Source organism: Oryza brachyantha, chromosome 2 (genome assembly GCF_000231095.2).
Source record: "Oryza brachyantha chromosome 2, ObraRS2, whole genome shotgun sequence".
Taxonomy (NCBI): Eukaryota; Viridiplantae; Streptophyta; class Magnoliopsida; order Poales; family Poaceae; genus Oryza; species Oryza brachyantha.
In genome coordinates this window covers 21,363,704-21,376,293 of record NC_023164.2, presented here as the reverse complement: position 1 = coordinate 21,376,293, position 12,590 = coordinate 21,363,704, and the positions used below count along the sequence as shown (strand labels likewise).

General features: G+C 46.9%; 1 protein-coding gene across 1 annotated transcript; it reads left to right on the top strand.

The window, feature by feature from the left end:
* Positions 1-7,273: 7,273 nt before the first annotated feature.
* On the top strand, positions 7,274-9,001 carry LOC102721519 (protein RGF1 INDUCIBLE TRANSCRIPTION FACTOR 1-like). The gene is made up of 4 exons (XM_006647652.3): positions 7,274-7,488; positions 7,605-7,808; positions 7,970-8,185; positions 8,300-9,001. Exons 1-4 carry the CDS (start codon positions 7,438-7,440, stop codon positions 8,591-8,593), a joined length of 765 nt encoding a protein of 254 aa, XP_006647715.1. The 5' UTR covers positions 7,274-7,437; the 3' UTR covers positions 8,594-9,001.
* Positions 9,002-12,590: the final 3,589 nt, after the last annotated feature.

Genomic DNA, 12,590 nt, shown 5'->3' with positions numbered 1-12,590 from the left:
AAACTATGTTGGGATTAGATATATGGGTATACATTAAGAAAATGAGCTTTTTTTTTAATTTTTGAGCAGATACTAAGAGGTAACAATGTTTTCTATGTAAAATTTGGTAACTTCTAGTACGTAAGGTACCAAGAGATACCAAATTTTACATAGAAAACAGTGTACCTCTTGGTACTTCTTAAGGATGAAAAAATTGCTCTAAGAAAATATATGAAAGTTTGTAGAAAAAATACGTAAAGCTTGATAGAAGGTAATCATATTGGACCGGGAGAGGGCAAGCCACTCAAGTGATGAACATGAGAAAGCCATATAAGGTGAGCCCAAGGGCGATAAAAGAGCAAGGAGGTACCGGTAGCTGGCAAGACTCCTAAAAGTTACAAAAATAAAACACAACAATGATTTAACTTTAATTTTGTAAGTGCTAGATATATATATATATATATATATATATATATATATATATATATGATTAGAGATAATATAGTTCAATAAAAACTCTAGAGATAAAGATAAAATTCTAGAAAGATACGACACGACTAAGTAGAAATAGCCGGCTGTACCAATGTAACTAAAGGAAATTTATCAACTCTTTTCTCGACAATGTATTGGCTTATACTTAGAGGTTCGCTATGGTTCTTTCTTTTCTTGTTGTACTGCGAGATACTAGTACCGTGAGGTACTAAAATCCTTACTCATGCTACCCACCTCACAATTAAGCTTGTACTAAAATTCTTACTGTTGGTGATAATAGATCAAATGGTCACGATTGCATGGTACCTCGAGGTGTGAGGTGGATAGCATGAGTGGAGATACTAGTACCTCACGGTATAAAAGGAAGGACCGGAGCAAAGCTCTTATACTTAATACAATCAGTGCGTCTAACAATTGGGAAAAAACACATATATTCCACTCTTTTGTCTTAGAAATTACTATTGTTATTTTTGTTAAAAGTCACCGTTGATTTTAAATAAATATATACTCTTGAAATAAGAACAGTTGACTTAAAATAAAATTTGATATTAAACCAAAATAAAGACAGTCAATTAAAAGGAAGTGAGTCGCCATAGACAGACATGAGGATTATGGGAAAGAAAACAAAGCACACGAGAACTTGGGATTTTGCTTAAAAAACAAATGAGCAACAGAACATTGTTTTTGCAAGCCTGTCCCCTGCATTTCTTCCCTTTTGGTTTCCACTTATATGGGAGAAAAACACGCATACAAAATCTTTTCATTTTAGAGCAAGATCAATAAAAAAGCTAACGGCTAGCTCCAAACTCTTTCCATGTCATCAAGAGCTATCATATAACTAATTTGTACTGTAGTTACATACAAATATATATTACATCATTGTGTAATCCATCTTTAATACACATACATCGTTTTAGAGTCTGTGCTATAGCTGGATGTAAATCTATAGTCTGTTTTTTCTATCTACTTTTCTCTCCCCTCTACGTAAGCATAAAATATATGCGATAATTTATAGAGCCCGTTTACCTCACTTATTGTACTCGCTCTTACACGGATACATCTATTAAACGATGACTACTCTTATCAATCCAAATCTATAGAAATAGAATATGAGTTATATATGAAATTAAAATCATTTAGAAATAAAAGTTTGGAGTTGCATATGAAATATAATCTATCTATCTATTATAATATAATGACAACCCGAAAAGGAGGCTCCATGTTCACTCTGATGGCTAGAAATTTTCACGTTAATCGGAGAAAAAGAGAAAAAACATTTACCGTTAGATCATATAGATTTAGATTTTAATGGATGAGAGTAAATGAGAATCCGTACAAATAAGTTAGGACTCCACAACGTGAATTATTTGTATCTCTTATTAGATAAGTCACACGACGCCGTCGACAACGTAGGCGAGATCATTGTCCCCGCTGCCTCGCTGCCGCTGGAGACGAGGTGGCCGCCGTTCCCGCTCCGCCAGTTGAGTCCCTCCTGCCGGCTGTCGAGACCCTCCGCGCCGGATTCATGCCGAGGCCGAACAACGTGCTGCTCTCCAGCTTCCCCAAGTCCAGCACCAGATTTAAACATATAAGGTAAAAAATTATCTAGAAAAATCCTACTCAGATTATGGTAAAAATACTAGACAAAAAACTAGAATCCTAGTCAGACTCCTTCTTAGTTGGATTAGCATGTAAACATATAATAGCATACATGTGTATTCATATAGTCAGATAATGTAAAATCTAGATTACGACGGTTCAGCTTAATTGAAATTTGTATTGAAACTTTGATTTGGTCTTCTTTTTTCCAATTAATATATAGATAAATATCGATAACATGTTATCGATAGTGGCAGCACCAGCGATGGTATCATACGAAATGAAGTTAAGTGTAACTACACATGAGCTCAATATCACAATGACTATAGACAAGCTCAAGGACACATAAAATAGTGTTGTATGGGATCCTGATAGAGATTAAAGAAGGCAAGATAGCTCGAGCAGCACAACATGCAAGAGCGAGGGCAGAAGCGTTATTAGTGTCGAGTGATCTCGAGAGGGTGATATTTGATATGGTCTCACGGACAACAATGTATTGTTAAGTTGTAAGATGAGTGGTCCTGCAGAGGAAAAAGAAAGGGGGTGCGAGGCTGGAGGAAAAGAAAGGACAAAGAAGTAGTTTAGCTAGTTTGTTTTGTGATTTCTGATAAGGAAAATAAAGTGAAAAACTAATAAAAATCGACAACTATAGATGAACGAAAGTAACTTTCACTTATCAACCATTTTAATAGAGCTAATTTTGCATTATATAGATATTGGATATAATTAAAATGGATAACAATTAAGTGAAGTAAATGATATATATTAATATGTTTTTAGACTTTGGATAACAAAAGTACACAAAGGTTAAATATACACTAAATCTAGCCCCACAAATACGCGGGCCACCTGCTAGTTCTTATAAAAACAAAAAGGTAAGAGTTATATGTGAAATCCAAATACAATCTCGTATGGTTGTATCTTTATGAATAAATTTTTGCAGTTATATATTAAATCTAACTTCACGTGAATTATGCAGTTCCACGGGTAATTGTGTGGGGGCAGTCCTTAGATAAAGATAAGTACAGTTGTATTTATAGAAAAAGTGATTGACTGTACTTCATTAGTCGATTAATCGATTTACCATAATGCCTGCAAGGCCCACGGCACACAAGTTTTCTCTTGTCATCCCCATTTCTTCCTACCTGCATCTCAGCGATCAACCAAAAACCCGCCGCTGTGTCAGCTAAACCACAAAGAAAGCAGCACAAATTAACAAAACCGAGAAACGGAAAAAAAGTGAACAGATACTCCAAAAATCGGGACCAACCTAAATCTACGTGTCAATCAGGTGCCAACTCCATGTTAGAATACCCATTTCTGGAGCAATCAATCATGAATCCCGTCCCCTCGGCTGGCCTGTTTATCTCGGCGTAAAGCCCCAGCCATCCACAGCAGCCGGTGCATGGCGTGGAGGAGAAAACACACACACACACACACTTTCAGATTCTTTTTAATTCGTCCTGGCCGAAACGCTACCGCAGTGTGGCCGGCACTAGGATTACGACTCCGTACTAAAATATTGCTCTGATCAACTCGCAACACAGAAGCCAGCGGTTTTCGGGCGGCTCAAAACAAAGCGTCGGTTTTTGTCGTCCTCGCGCGACCGTTTCCGCATTGCTAGGCAGCCGCCATGGAAAAGCAGCAGCACGCAATGACTGAAAAAATTCTGAGCCTATTTATCATATCGAGTGATCGCACTTGCCTGTACGATACAGTACAGTGCTGAAACTGATGACCATATCATAGAATCTGCACTGCACATAGCCGCGTGTCGAGATGGTAGATCCTCTGATCAGCTGATGAACGAACCGTCAACTATGTGGGGACGGAAAATGCAGCAGCATTTGTGAATGGCTTGTAGTGAGCCTCAATGAGGCTATTCACACTGAGGTGAGGTGGCGTTCAGCCCCAATATGTCACGAATGCAAAAACTTGCCACCATATACTTTTTGGCCGGGAGAACGAGCCTCCCGTGCCCCGAGCAGGAGACGAGGACCCCGACCGTGAGAGTGGCGAGGGCGTTCCTAGGGCTACGCACTGCGGGAGCTAGGTTCCTCCGAGCGTGGCATGGGTGCCCGCGAGCTGCGACCACTGTCGGTATAGCTCGACAACCGTCGCTGTCGCCCGGGAGCCCGACAACCGTCGCGTCCGGCCGCTAGCCGAACGCTGCCGAGTCACCGGGAACCCGACAACCGCCGTCGTCGCCTGGGCTCCGCCGCGTCCGCCAGGGCTCCGCTGTCTCCCGGGCTCCGCCGTGTCCGCCCGCCAGCAGAACACCGCCGCGTCGCCGGGATCCCGACAACCACCGCCGTCACCCGGGCTCCGCCGCATCCGCTCGAGTGCCGTACTTTGTCGTGTCCGTCCACTAGCCGAACGCTGCCGAGTCACCGGGAGCCCGACAACCGCCGCCGTCGCCCGGGCTCCGCCGCGCCGCCGTCTCCCGGGCTCCGCCGCGCCGCCGTCTCCCGGGCTCCGCCGCGTCCGCCCGCCAGCAGAACGCCGCCGCGTCGCCGGGATCCCGACAACCACCGCCGTCGCCCGGGCTCCGCTGCGTCCGCTCGAGTGTCGTACTTTGTCGCGTCCGCCCGCCGACCGACCGCTGTCGCCTCGCGCCAGACCACTGGAGAGAGAGAGGGAGAATAAGGCAGAAAGAGGAAAGGGCGATCAGGAGAGGGAGGGAGAGAGAGAGAGGCGGAGAGAGGAAAGGGAGAGGAGAGGCTGCAGAGAGACCGAGGAGTTGCAGAGTTTTTATTGTTTGTGGGTCCTATTTGGAGTAGCCTCCACTGTAAAAGAAGTGGTTTACGTGATAGTTTTATCTACGTGGCATATGTGAATGGCGGTGCCTGCTTCTCACGGGGTGTCCGAAACCAATATAGTAGTACTTTCTCCATATTTTTAAGTATGACACCGTTGACTTTTAGAAACACGTTTGACCATTCGTCTTATTCAAAATTTATATCCAAATATGCAAAATTATAATGCATAATTAAAGTTTCTATAATAATAAATTATATTATAATAAAATAATTATATATTTTTTTGAATAAAACAAATGATCAAACGTGAATCTAAAAGTTAACGGTCGTCATATAAAAAAATGCGAAGGAAGTAGGTACGTAATCTGATGTGCCAGAATTCAGGTAGAGCCCTGAAAGCTCTTCTTTTTAGATGGATCCTTCGGGTTGGACGAAGAGGGAGGAGAGGACGTCGACCTTTCTTGTCTCTAGATGATTGCGGAATGACTTAGCGCCGGAGGAATCAGGAACTGGAACCACGAGCACTATTCGGCAAAAGCACTGTTTGGCAATGGATGTATCACGAGCAGATGCGATCCAAGCACGCGGCACACCCTGAAAATTTTGGCCTTTATGCCAGAGCTGCCTCTCGCTTTTGAGGTGTCTGCCGAACTGGAGATGCCAATATGCCAACCCACTAAAACCAGATCAGGGAGTGTGGTCGCTCATGCACTACTCAGCTTCAGTGGAGCGATGTGACTGCGAACAGTTCAGAAACATGTTACATGAGTGCTCATTTTATTTGTCCTAATAAGTTCAGAGGGTAATTTTACATAATTATAAATCAAAATCGGCGTCTGAATTGTTGACGCATTGGGCAGATTACGCGCAATATTCTTGATGAAATGCATACCTGAGCCCGTGAATCAAGGGGGTGGCTAGAAGGCCTGGAATGCAGAAATCGTTATCAGAAAACCGGACGGCCATGTTGTGTCGTGATGCTTCAAGCAAGCCAGTTTGTCTAACGCAGCAGACTGCCTGAACTCAAAGGAAAAGCTTGATTAGTGAAACAAAATTTCATGTCAACGCTTGCTTGCTCGTTCGTACGACCTGGGGACCCACTGAGCTAGTATTATAAACTCCAGCTAATCGTCTTACTAACACGTAAAATCGTAATTGTTCGTCATTATCTGCTAGTAAGAGATTACGACTGGTTCCAAGGAAACGATGCGACGTATAACCGCTGCAAGACTAATCTATTCGCCGTATTTTTGACTTTAGCTTTAACCTGGTTACTGATCAGTCACATGATCTCATGTCGCACATCAATATCTTGTGAAGCCCCACACGATTCTACCCACATGAAAAATGGAGATGTACTGGGGAATAAAAAAAAATTCCGACGCACGGTCCATAAAACGTGTGCTCAAGTACTAATCTAAGCCTGAATATGTAGTACAAACCGGTGAGTGTAGCTGTGTGTTCAGTAGGACTAACCAGCTCCAGGAAGGCCAAATGCAGTAGCCACACGCACAATGGTTCAGACGACGTTACACAGGAGTGGGTGACCAAAAACCACCAAACGCCCTTCGATTGCCAGAAAACCTGTAGCGTCACCTGCCGAATTGGTGATGCCATGACACTATCGGTTTAGGTTTCAGAACGGCAAATGAATGAACTGCAAAGCACACAATTCAGTAGGCCACCAGAGAAAAAAAAATAAAAAGGCATCCTGCTTCCAGTAGGCGATCAGAGGCATCTCGCCGATGTGCTCTGCTCCGTCCAAAAAGATATCGTAGTGTATGGCAGCGTACGCGTGGCTAAGGTTGCATCCGATCCCCCCTCTTGATCCACTTGCGGAAGACTAATGGGATGCCAAAGGTGGCAGACACATTAGTGGTGGTAATGGCGTAGTTAGTGGTAACTTTTCCCCTTTTCACTTTCGGGTAGAAACGTGCGCGTAATGTGTTTTTTTTTTCTTTCCCAGCCATTCATGTGGGAAGCTGAAACATAAGTGTGCAAGTGCAATAGAATCTCCTAGAGAGGCATCCATGCACAATGCACTAGCAGGTGATAATTCCAAAATGTAGGATATCCAAGCTGATAGCGTTGCTTTACTTTACGACTATTTACGTCGTGTTTGGGTCTCACCCGGGTCGCAAGTTGCAACCGGAATCGTTACTGTGAGGAAAGGAAAGAAAAAATCTGTATAAATCATAATGCTGTTGATGATAAGGTTCACAAGTGAATGCAACACCTTGGTTTGTAAAATTTCATCGTGAAAGAGACGTGGCAGTAGGAGACAATTCGAACTGTGCTAGGATTCCACTGTTCGAAACACGTTCTGCCGTTCGATCGGTCGTGTGTGCTTGCCGGGTTGTGAGACGGGCCCGGATCCGCCACGAGTAGTTGATAAGAACGAGCACAAAATACTCCCGGAGTCTTCCTCCGATTATCTAGTTTACTTAACCCCGGTGTTTGCAGATACTTTTCGGTCTTTCGCCGCGTTGGTCTACAAAAGCCTTCACACTCCTACCTTCGCAAGTGCTTTCTTCCGCTTCGAGCCTTCTCTGCTTTTCTCTCGTCTCTTCCATCCACATTCTTCTCTCTCGATTACTCCGCGCTGGGAATGGCGATCGACCATGCGTCCCCTTTCTCGCTGAAGAACAGAGGCGGCATGGTAATTAGCTGATGATGACTGATTATTGCTCTTGCTGATGCTTTCTCTTGCTCTGTTCATTATTGGTTTTTGATTGGGTTATGGATTGAATGTGCTGTGTTCGCGCGCGCGTGCAGGGAGGAGGGGAGTATGACGAAGAGGTGGAGAACCAGCGGTGGCCGCCGTGGCTGAAGCCGCTGCTGGCGACGAGCTTCTTCGTGCAATGCAGGATCCACGCCGACGCGCACAAGAGCGAGTGCAACATGTACTGCCTCGACTGCATGAACGGCGCGCTCTGCTCCCTCTGCCTCGGCCACCACCGCGAACACCACGCCATCCAGGTCAGTGGGGCTATCTGCTCACCCTGACGCGAATGAGTGAATCCAATGCGCGCCACAATGTTCTTGTTCCCCTGTTCGTTCGTTCGTTCGATCGATCGGTTCTTGTCGGATTTTTTTTAAATGGTGACTCACGCGTGCCTGAATTCTCGCGGATGGAGCAGATACGGAGGTCGTCGTACCACGACGTGATCCGGGTGTCGGAGATACAGAAGGTGCTGGACATCACCGGCGTGCAGACGTACATCATCAACAGCGCGCGCGTGGTGTTCCTCAACGAGCGGCCGCAGCCGAGGCCCGGCAAGGGCGTCACCAACACCTGCGAGGTCTGCGAGCGCAGCCTCCTCGACTCCTTCCGCTTCTGCTCCCTCGGATGCAAGGTACGTATAAGCGCGCAGCGCACCCAACAACGCCGTTGATTCCGTGTCACGCCAAGCCCTGGGCGCGTTCCAAGTTTGTTGCCAACGACAATGGCGTCTTTTCTAACTCTGCAGATTGTGGGTACGTCCGGCGGGTACCGCCCCAGGAAGAAGCATGCCGGAAGCGGCGCCGGCGCCGCCGCCGCCGCCGGCAAGAGGAAGAAGAGGACGGTGCTCAAGGACACGCGGTCCGATTCCGAGGACTCGTGCACGAGCACCAGCGGCGGCAGCAGCGACAAGAGCAGCGTCGTGCAGAGCTTCACGCCGTCGACCCCGCCGCCGACCTCCACCAGCTACCGCTCCGGCAACAAGCGCCGCAAGGGCGTCCCGCACCGGTCCCCCTTCGGCAGCCTCATCGTCGAGTTCTAGGAGGTTCGGCGCAAGCGTCCGCGCCTGATCAACATAGTGTACTGTACACATGACATAGCCAACACAATAACCGTGCGCCTCGGAGTGGCGAGCCCGGCGCTTCCCTACCCGGAGGCCGGCCGGCGTAATGCCGCAGAGGGGCAAGAGCAGTAAGCACGTATACATACTATAGCTTGTTACTTTTCAGGTTGGTTTTTAGTTACAGTTCAGTTAGTAGTACTCAGTCAAGTCCAATCACTGGCTGCTTACAACTCGGTAACAGCAACTAAGTTTTGCAACCGTGTAAATTATGACCTCCATATAATGTTGTAGATGTACAGAGCTGTGGTATAGGAGACAGTGGGATGTTCATATCTGCATTACCCCGTGTAATAAAAATAAGAGTTGCTGCTCCCAATTACGCCGGAATTGCACAGGTTTGGTGGCTGCTTCCAATGCCGCATTGTGCTCGATCACGAGCGATTCGGTCGAGTGGCACTGTGGCACATCGATCACTGATTCATTCACTCGCAGAGCGGTGATCGGTGTGCCTGGCAGTTCTGCCCGGCTCAGAAGCTGCTCATCCGGTGGGAGGCGCTGATACGGTGAGCTGGTGCCCGGTGGCGGTGAGGTGACATGCCGGCGCGTGAGGAGTCGCACGGGCGCCCGGGGGGATGGGAGCCCGGCACGTGTTTAGACTCGTCGCGCGCGCGTGAAAGGTGCCGCGGGGGTCGGTATCTTCTGGAGGCGGTGAGTCACCGGGCACATACTAGAGGCACGGCTCGGCCTCGGCCAACCGTCGTGGACGCCGATGCCGATGCCGAGCCGTGCCGTGCGACGCCGCCTACCTTGATTGACCCGCCATTTGTCCCCGAAAGCGGCCGCCCGCGACGGCGACGGCTGCCTCCGCGCTCTGCTTTTCTCTCTTGCACCGGTGCAGCACCCGTTCCCGTCCTTCCGATCGACGTCGCGCTCGCGCATTTATCACCGCGGCAAAGCCGAGTTCCCACTGGGGCGCTGGGCCGATTTTTTTTTTCCTCACCGAGGGCTCTCGTTCGACGCCGTGATATCTCGCTGCAACTTGCAAGTGTGGACTGCTCGCTCCCCGTCCAACCGGGCAGATCAACGAGTGCTCAGCGCGCCCGGTGCGATTCGACCGCATTTCGTGCGCGCGGGCGTGCCCTCTCGTCGATCGGAGGCCGGGGAATATTGGCAAGGAAAACGCCTCCACCACCGTGACGTTGCCACCCACCATCCAACGCCCCCATGCCACCCATGACTTTTTTCGCTCTTGCATCCTTTCCCTTATGTCATTTGCTCCCAAGCTTTGATCGATTAGTCACCGCCGTGACATGGACCGGTTGGATTAGACCGACCTCGCCGTCATGTGGGCCACCAGCTGTGGACTGGAGTGGATGGACCGTGATGCGTGCGAGTGGTGGCGCCGTTTCGCATCGGACGGTCAGTGCGAGGTCGCCGTGGATTCGCCGGCTTTCACCTTGCGTAAGGGGTTTAGGTTTGAAATTTCTCGTGCGACTTTTGGTGACTAGGGAGGGAGTGAGCCGTGACTGTGCTTGCAATTGCATCGCGCCCCATTTGCCCATCCTGGATCTGGATTACTCGCGGCGTCGCTTGCCTGAGATAACGAAAGCGACAGAGATGCATCGTACTTGCATATTCCCTTGCCAAGCTTTTGGAGCGATTCTTTTCCTTGTCTTGGGGTTGAGGAGTTGGGTTAAATTGTTGAGATAATCGGAGCAGATGCATCATGTAGATAGATATGAATAATACGGTGATAGGTCATGACCCTGCTATCTTGTTGGTGGTTATAGCTTAATTTTGTCTTGTTAGAATGTTAGGTGTTAGTGACGATGGAGTGTACACATGCTGATATGCCCACTGCCTTGAGGGATAGGTATTCGCTATGTTTTATAAAATAAGTTAATTTGGATTTGTTTATAATCAAATACTTTTAATTTTATGGGATGATCAACAAAGTCGTATGGATCTACTAATCGGTTGGTCAGTCCCAATTTGTTTAAGGTAAATAACCATGTCATGCTGGGGCATGTGTTTCATGTCACATCAGATTTTGAGTTTTTAGTGATACATTAACAAGTGTAGTGTCTAAACAATGCATTTGTAAAGTTCAAAGTTCAATCTAACACATAAGAAGTTTAACTATCGTCAATGTCTTTGTAAACATGAAGATACGAGCGAATTTTGTGTGGTATATTATATTCAGCTAGGGTTGGACAAAGTCACAAAAACTCTTCACTTGGCTCGGCTTCGCTCCTTTTGTAACAACTTGAGTTGGCTCGCAAGCCAAACGAGCCAATAAAGTGGATAGCAAACTAACCCAAACCCATGCCATTTCATAGAAACCCAACAAAGCTTGATTGTAAGCCCCTCCGCCCTCCTTGCAACAACCATCAAGTAGTCTAGATCTAGCCGTCAAGTGTTAGATGCCTAAATTGACTGATCTTTCGGCACTCGGTGCTGGTGTGTGCTCCATCAATCTCTTGCACCACCCGCCACTAATATCCTATGCTGCTAGCCCCTATGCAACAGAGATGAAGCTGGAACAAAATAAAGCGGGCTGTCACTTGTGTTTTGAACTGAGTTTAAACTGAGCTTGAATTAAGAGGAGTGCACATATGGTGAAAATACATGAACTCTAACTATTTTTTTTGAATCGAGTGCCTAGAAACCCCCCGTTACTTTAGCTCCCCCTACCTATGCTGCCTATAGCCAACCCCTCATTATGCATGGTCGATGGAGAGCTCGTCAACTTCTACATCGATGGCAACAAGAACGAGCTTCTCCCCCGTTTCTCTCTCTCGGGTTTTTTCAACCCATGTAATTACTGCTCCTTCTTCTTAATATATCACCAACCAGCTGGTTGGGCGTTTCAAAAAAAAAAAAAGAACAAGCTTCTCCCCGGTGGCATGGCTGTTACAGAGATCAAGATTCTCTTGCACAATTAGTGATGAAGTCGTGCTTGTCTCTTGCACGCTAAAGCTAGCAAGTCTCCTAAATGTGGCACAATGTTGTTGAGGTCAAGCTCCTCCTTTGTGTGGTTGACGTCAAACTCAAGCTTGTTCAGTGGTCTGGTCCACTGACTGAAGCTAGTGAGCACCCCTTTTGTGAAGGGATTTGTCTGAGATTTCCCACTCTTGCTCGGCTATCAGTGAGATTGAGCTTTGTTTTCTGTGTGCGGCTCCGGCAATGCAAGCCTCTTGTATCGTGCCCCAAGCTGCAGACGAACCCAAGCTCATCTTCTCCTCCATCGCACAATTGGTCACTGTGCCACCATGGCTCAAGAGCTTAACAAGATAGCTCGATCTAACAAATGGACTGAGCCGAGCCGAGCTAGGTTGGCATTCGCCCCTATGTGCAACCTATATGATGGTGAGTTTGAAGGAAGAGCTTTTTTCTCATCCTTGAGGAGGTACCATGAGGTACTACTCTTTTCTATGTAAAATTTGGTACCTTGTAATATCTAAAGTACCAAAAGATATCAATTTTACATAAAAAACAGTGACACCTCTTGGTACCTACTTAAGGACGGTAAAATTGCTTTTGAAGGAATGTACTATCTAAGGGGCCTTCTTTTGGGAACGAATCAAGCTCAGTTTGGGGGCATTCGGGGAGGAATGCACACACTATTTTGTCATCAGATGGAGAAATCTGTGAAAGACTTTACCCGGCAAGTCCAACTTAGATTTTTCTTTTGTATCTCTGATTCTTTCGATTATTGATTTGGCAAAAGACAACTATACAGGGGATTAAGCCAAACAAGGCCCGGGGATTGCAAAGTGCAAGTTGCAGAAAGTTCCCTTCAACAAATATCGGCAAAGACAAACACGCCAGTCAGGTCCCCACAGAATGACAGAATTAGGCACGAAATCATTCAACCACCATCACGGGTTTGTGCCAAGAGATGCTCGAACCAGCACAATTTCGCGAGTACCTAAAAGCGCACGCAGGCACGCTGACCTTAGAAATCATGCATGAA

What these genes read in the sequence shown, in the direction of transcription:
- LOC102721519 (XM_006647652.3), top strand. Translation starts at nt 7,438, where the DNA reads ATGGCGATCGACCATGCGTCCCCTTTCTCGCTGAAGAACAGAGGCGGC. An exon ending in TGAAGAACAGAGGCGGCATG is followed by an intron (nt 7,489 to 7,604) that starts GTAATTAGCTGA and finishes GCGCGCGTGCAG; the next exon opens with GGAGGAGGGGAGTATGACGA. An exon ending in TCTGCTCCCTCGGATGCAAG is followed by an intron (nt 8,186 to 8,299) that starts GTACGTATAAGC and finishes CTAACTCTGCAG; the next exon opens with ATTGTGGGTACGTCCGGCGG.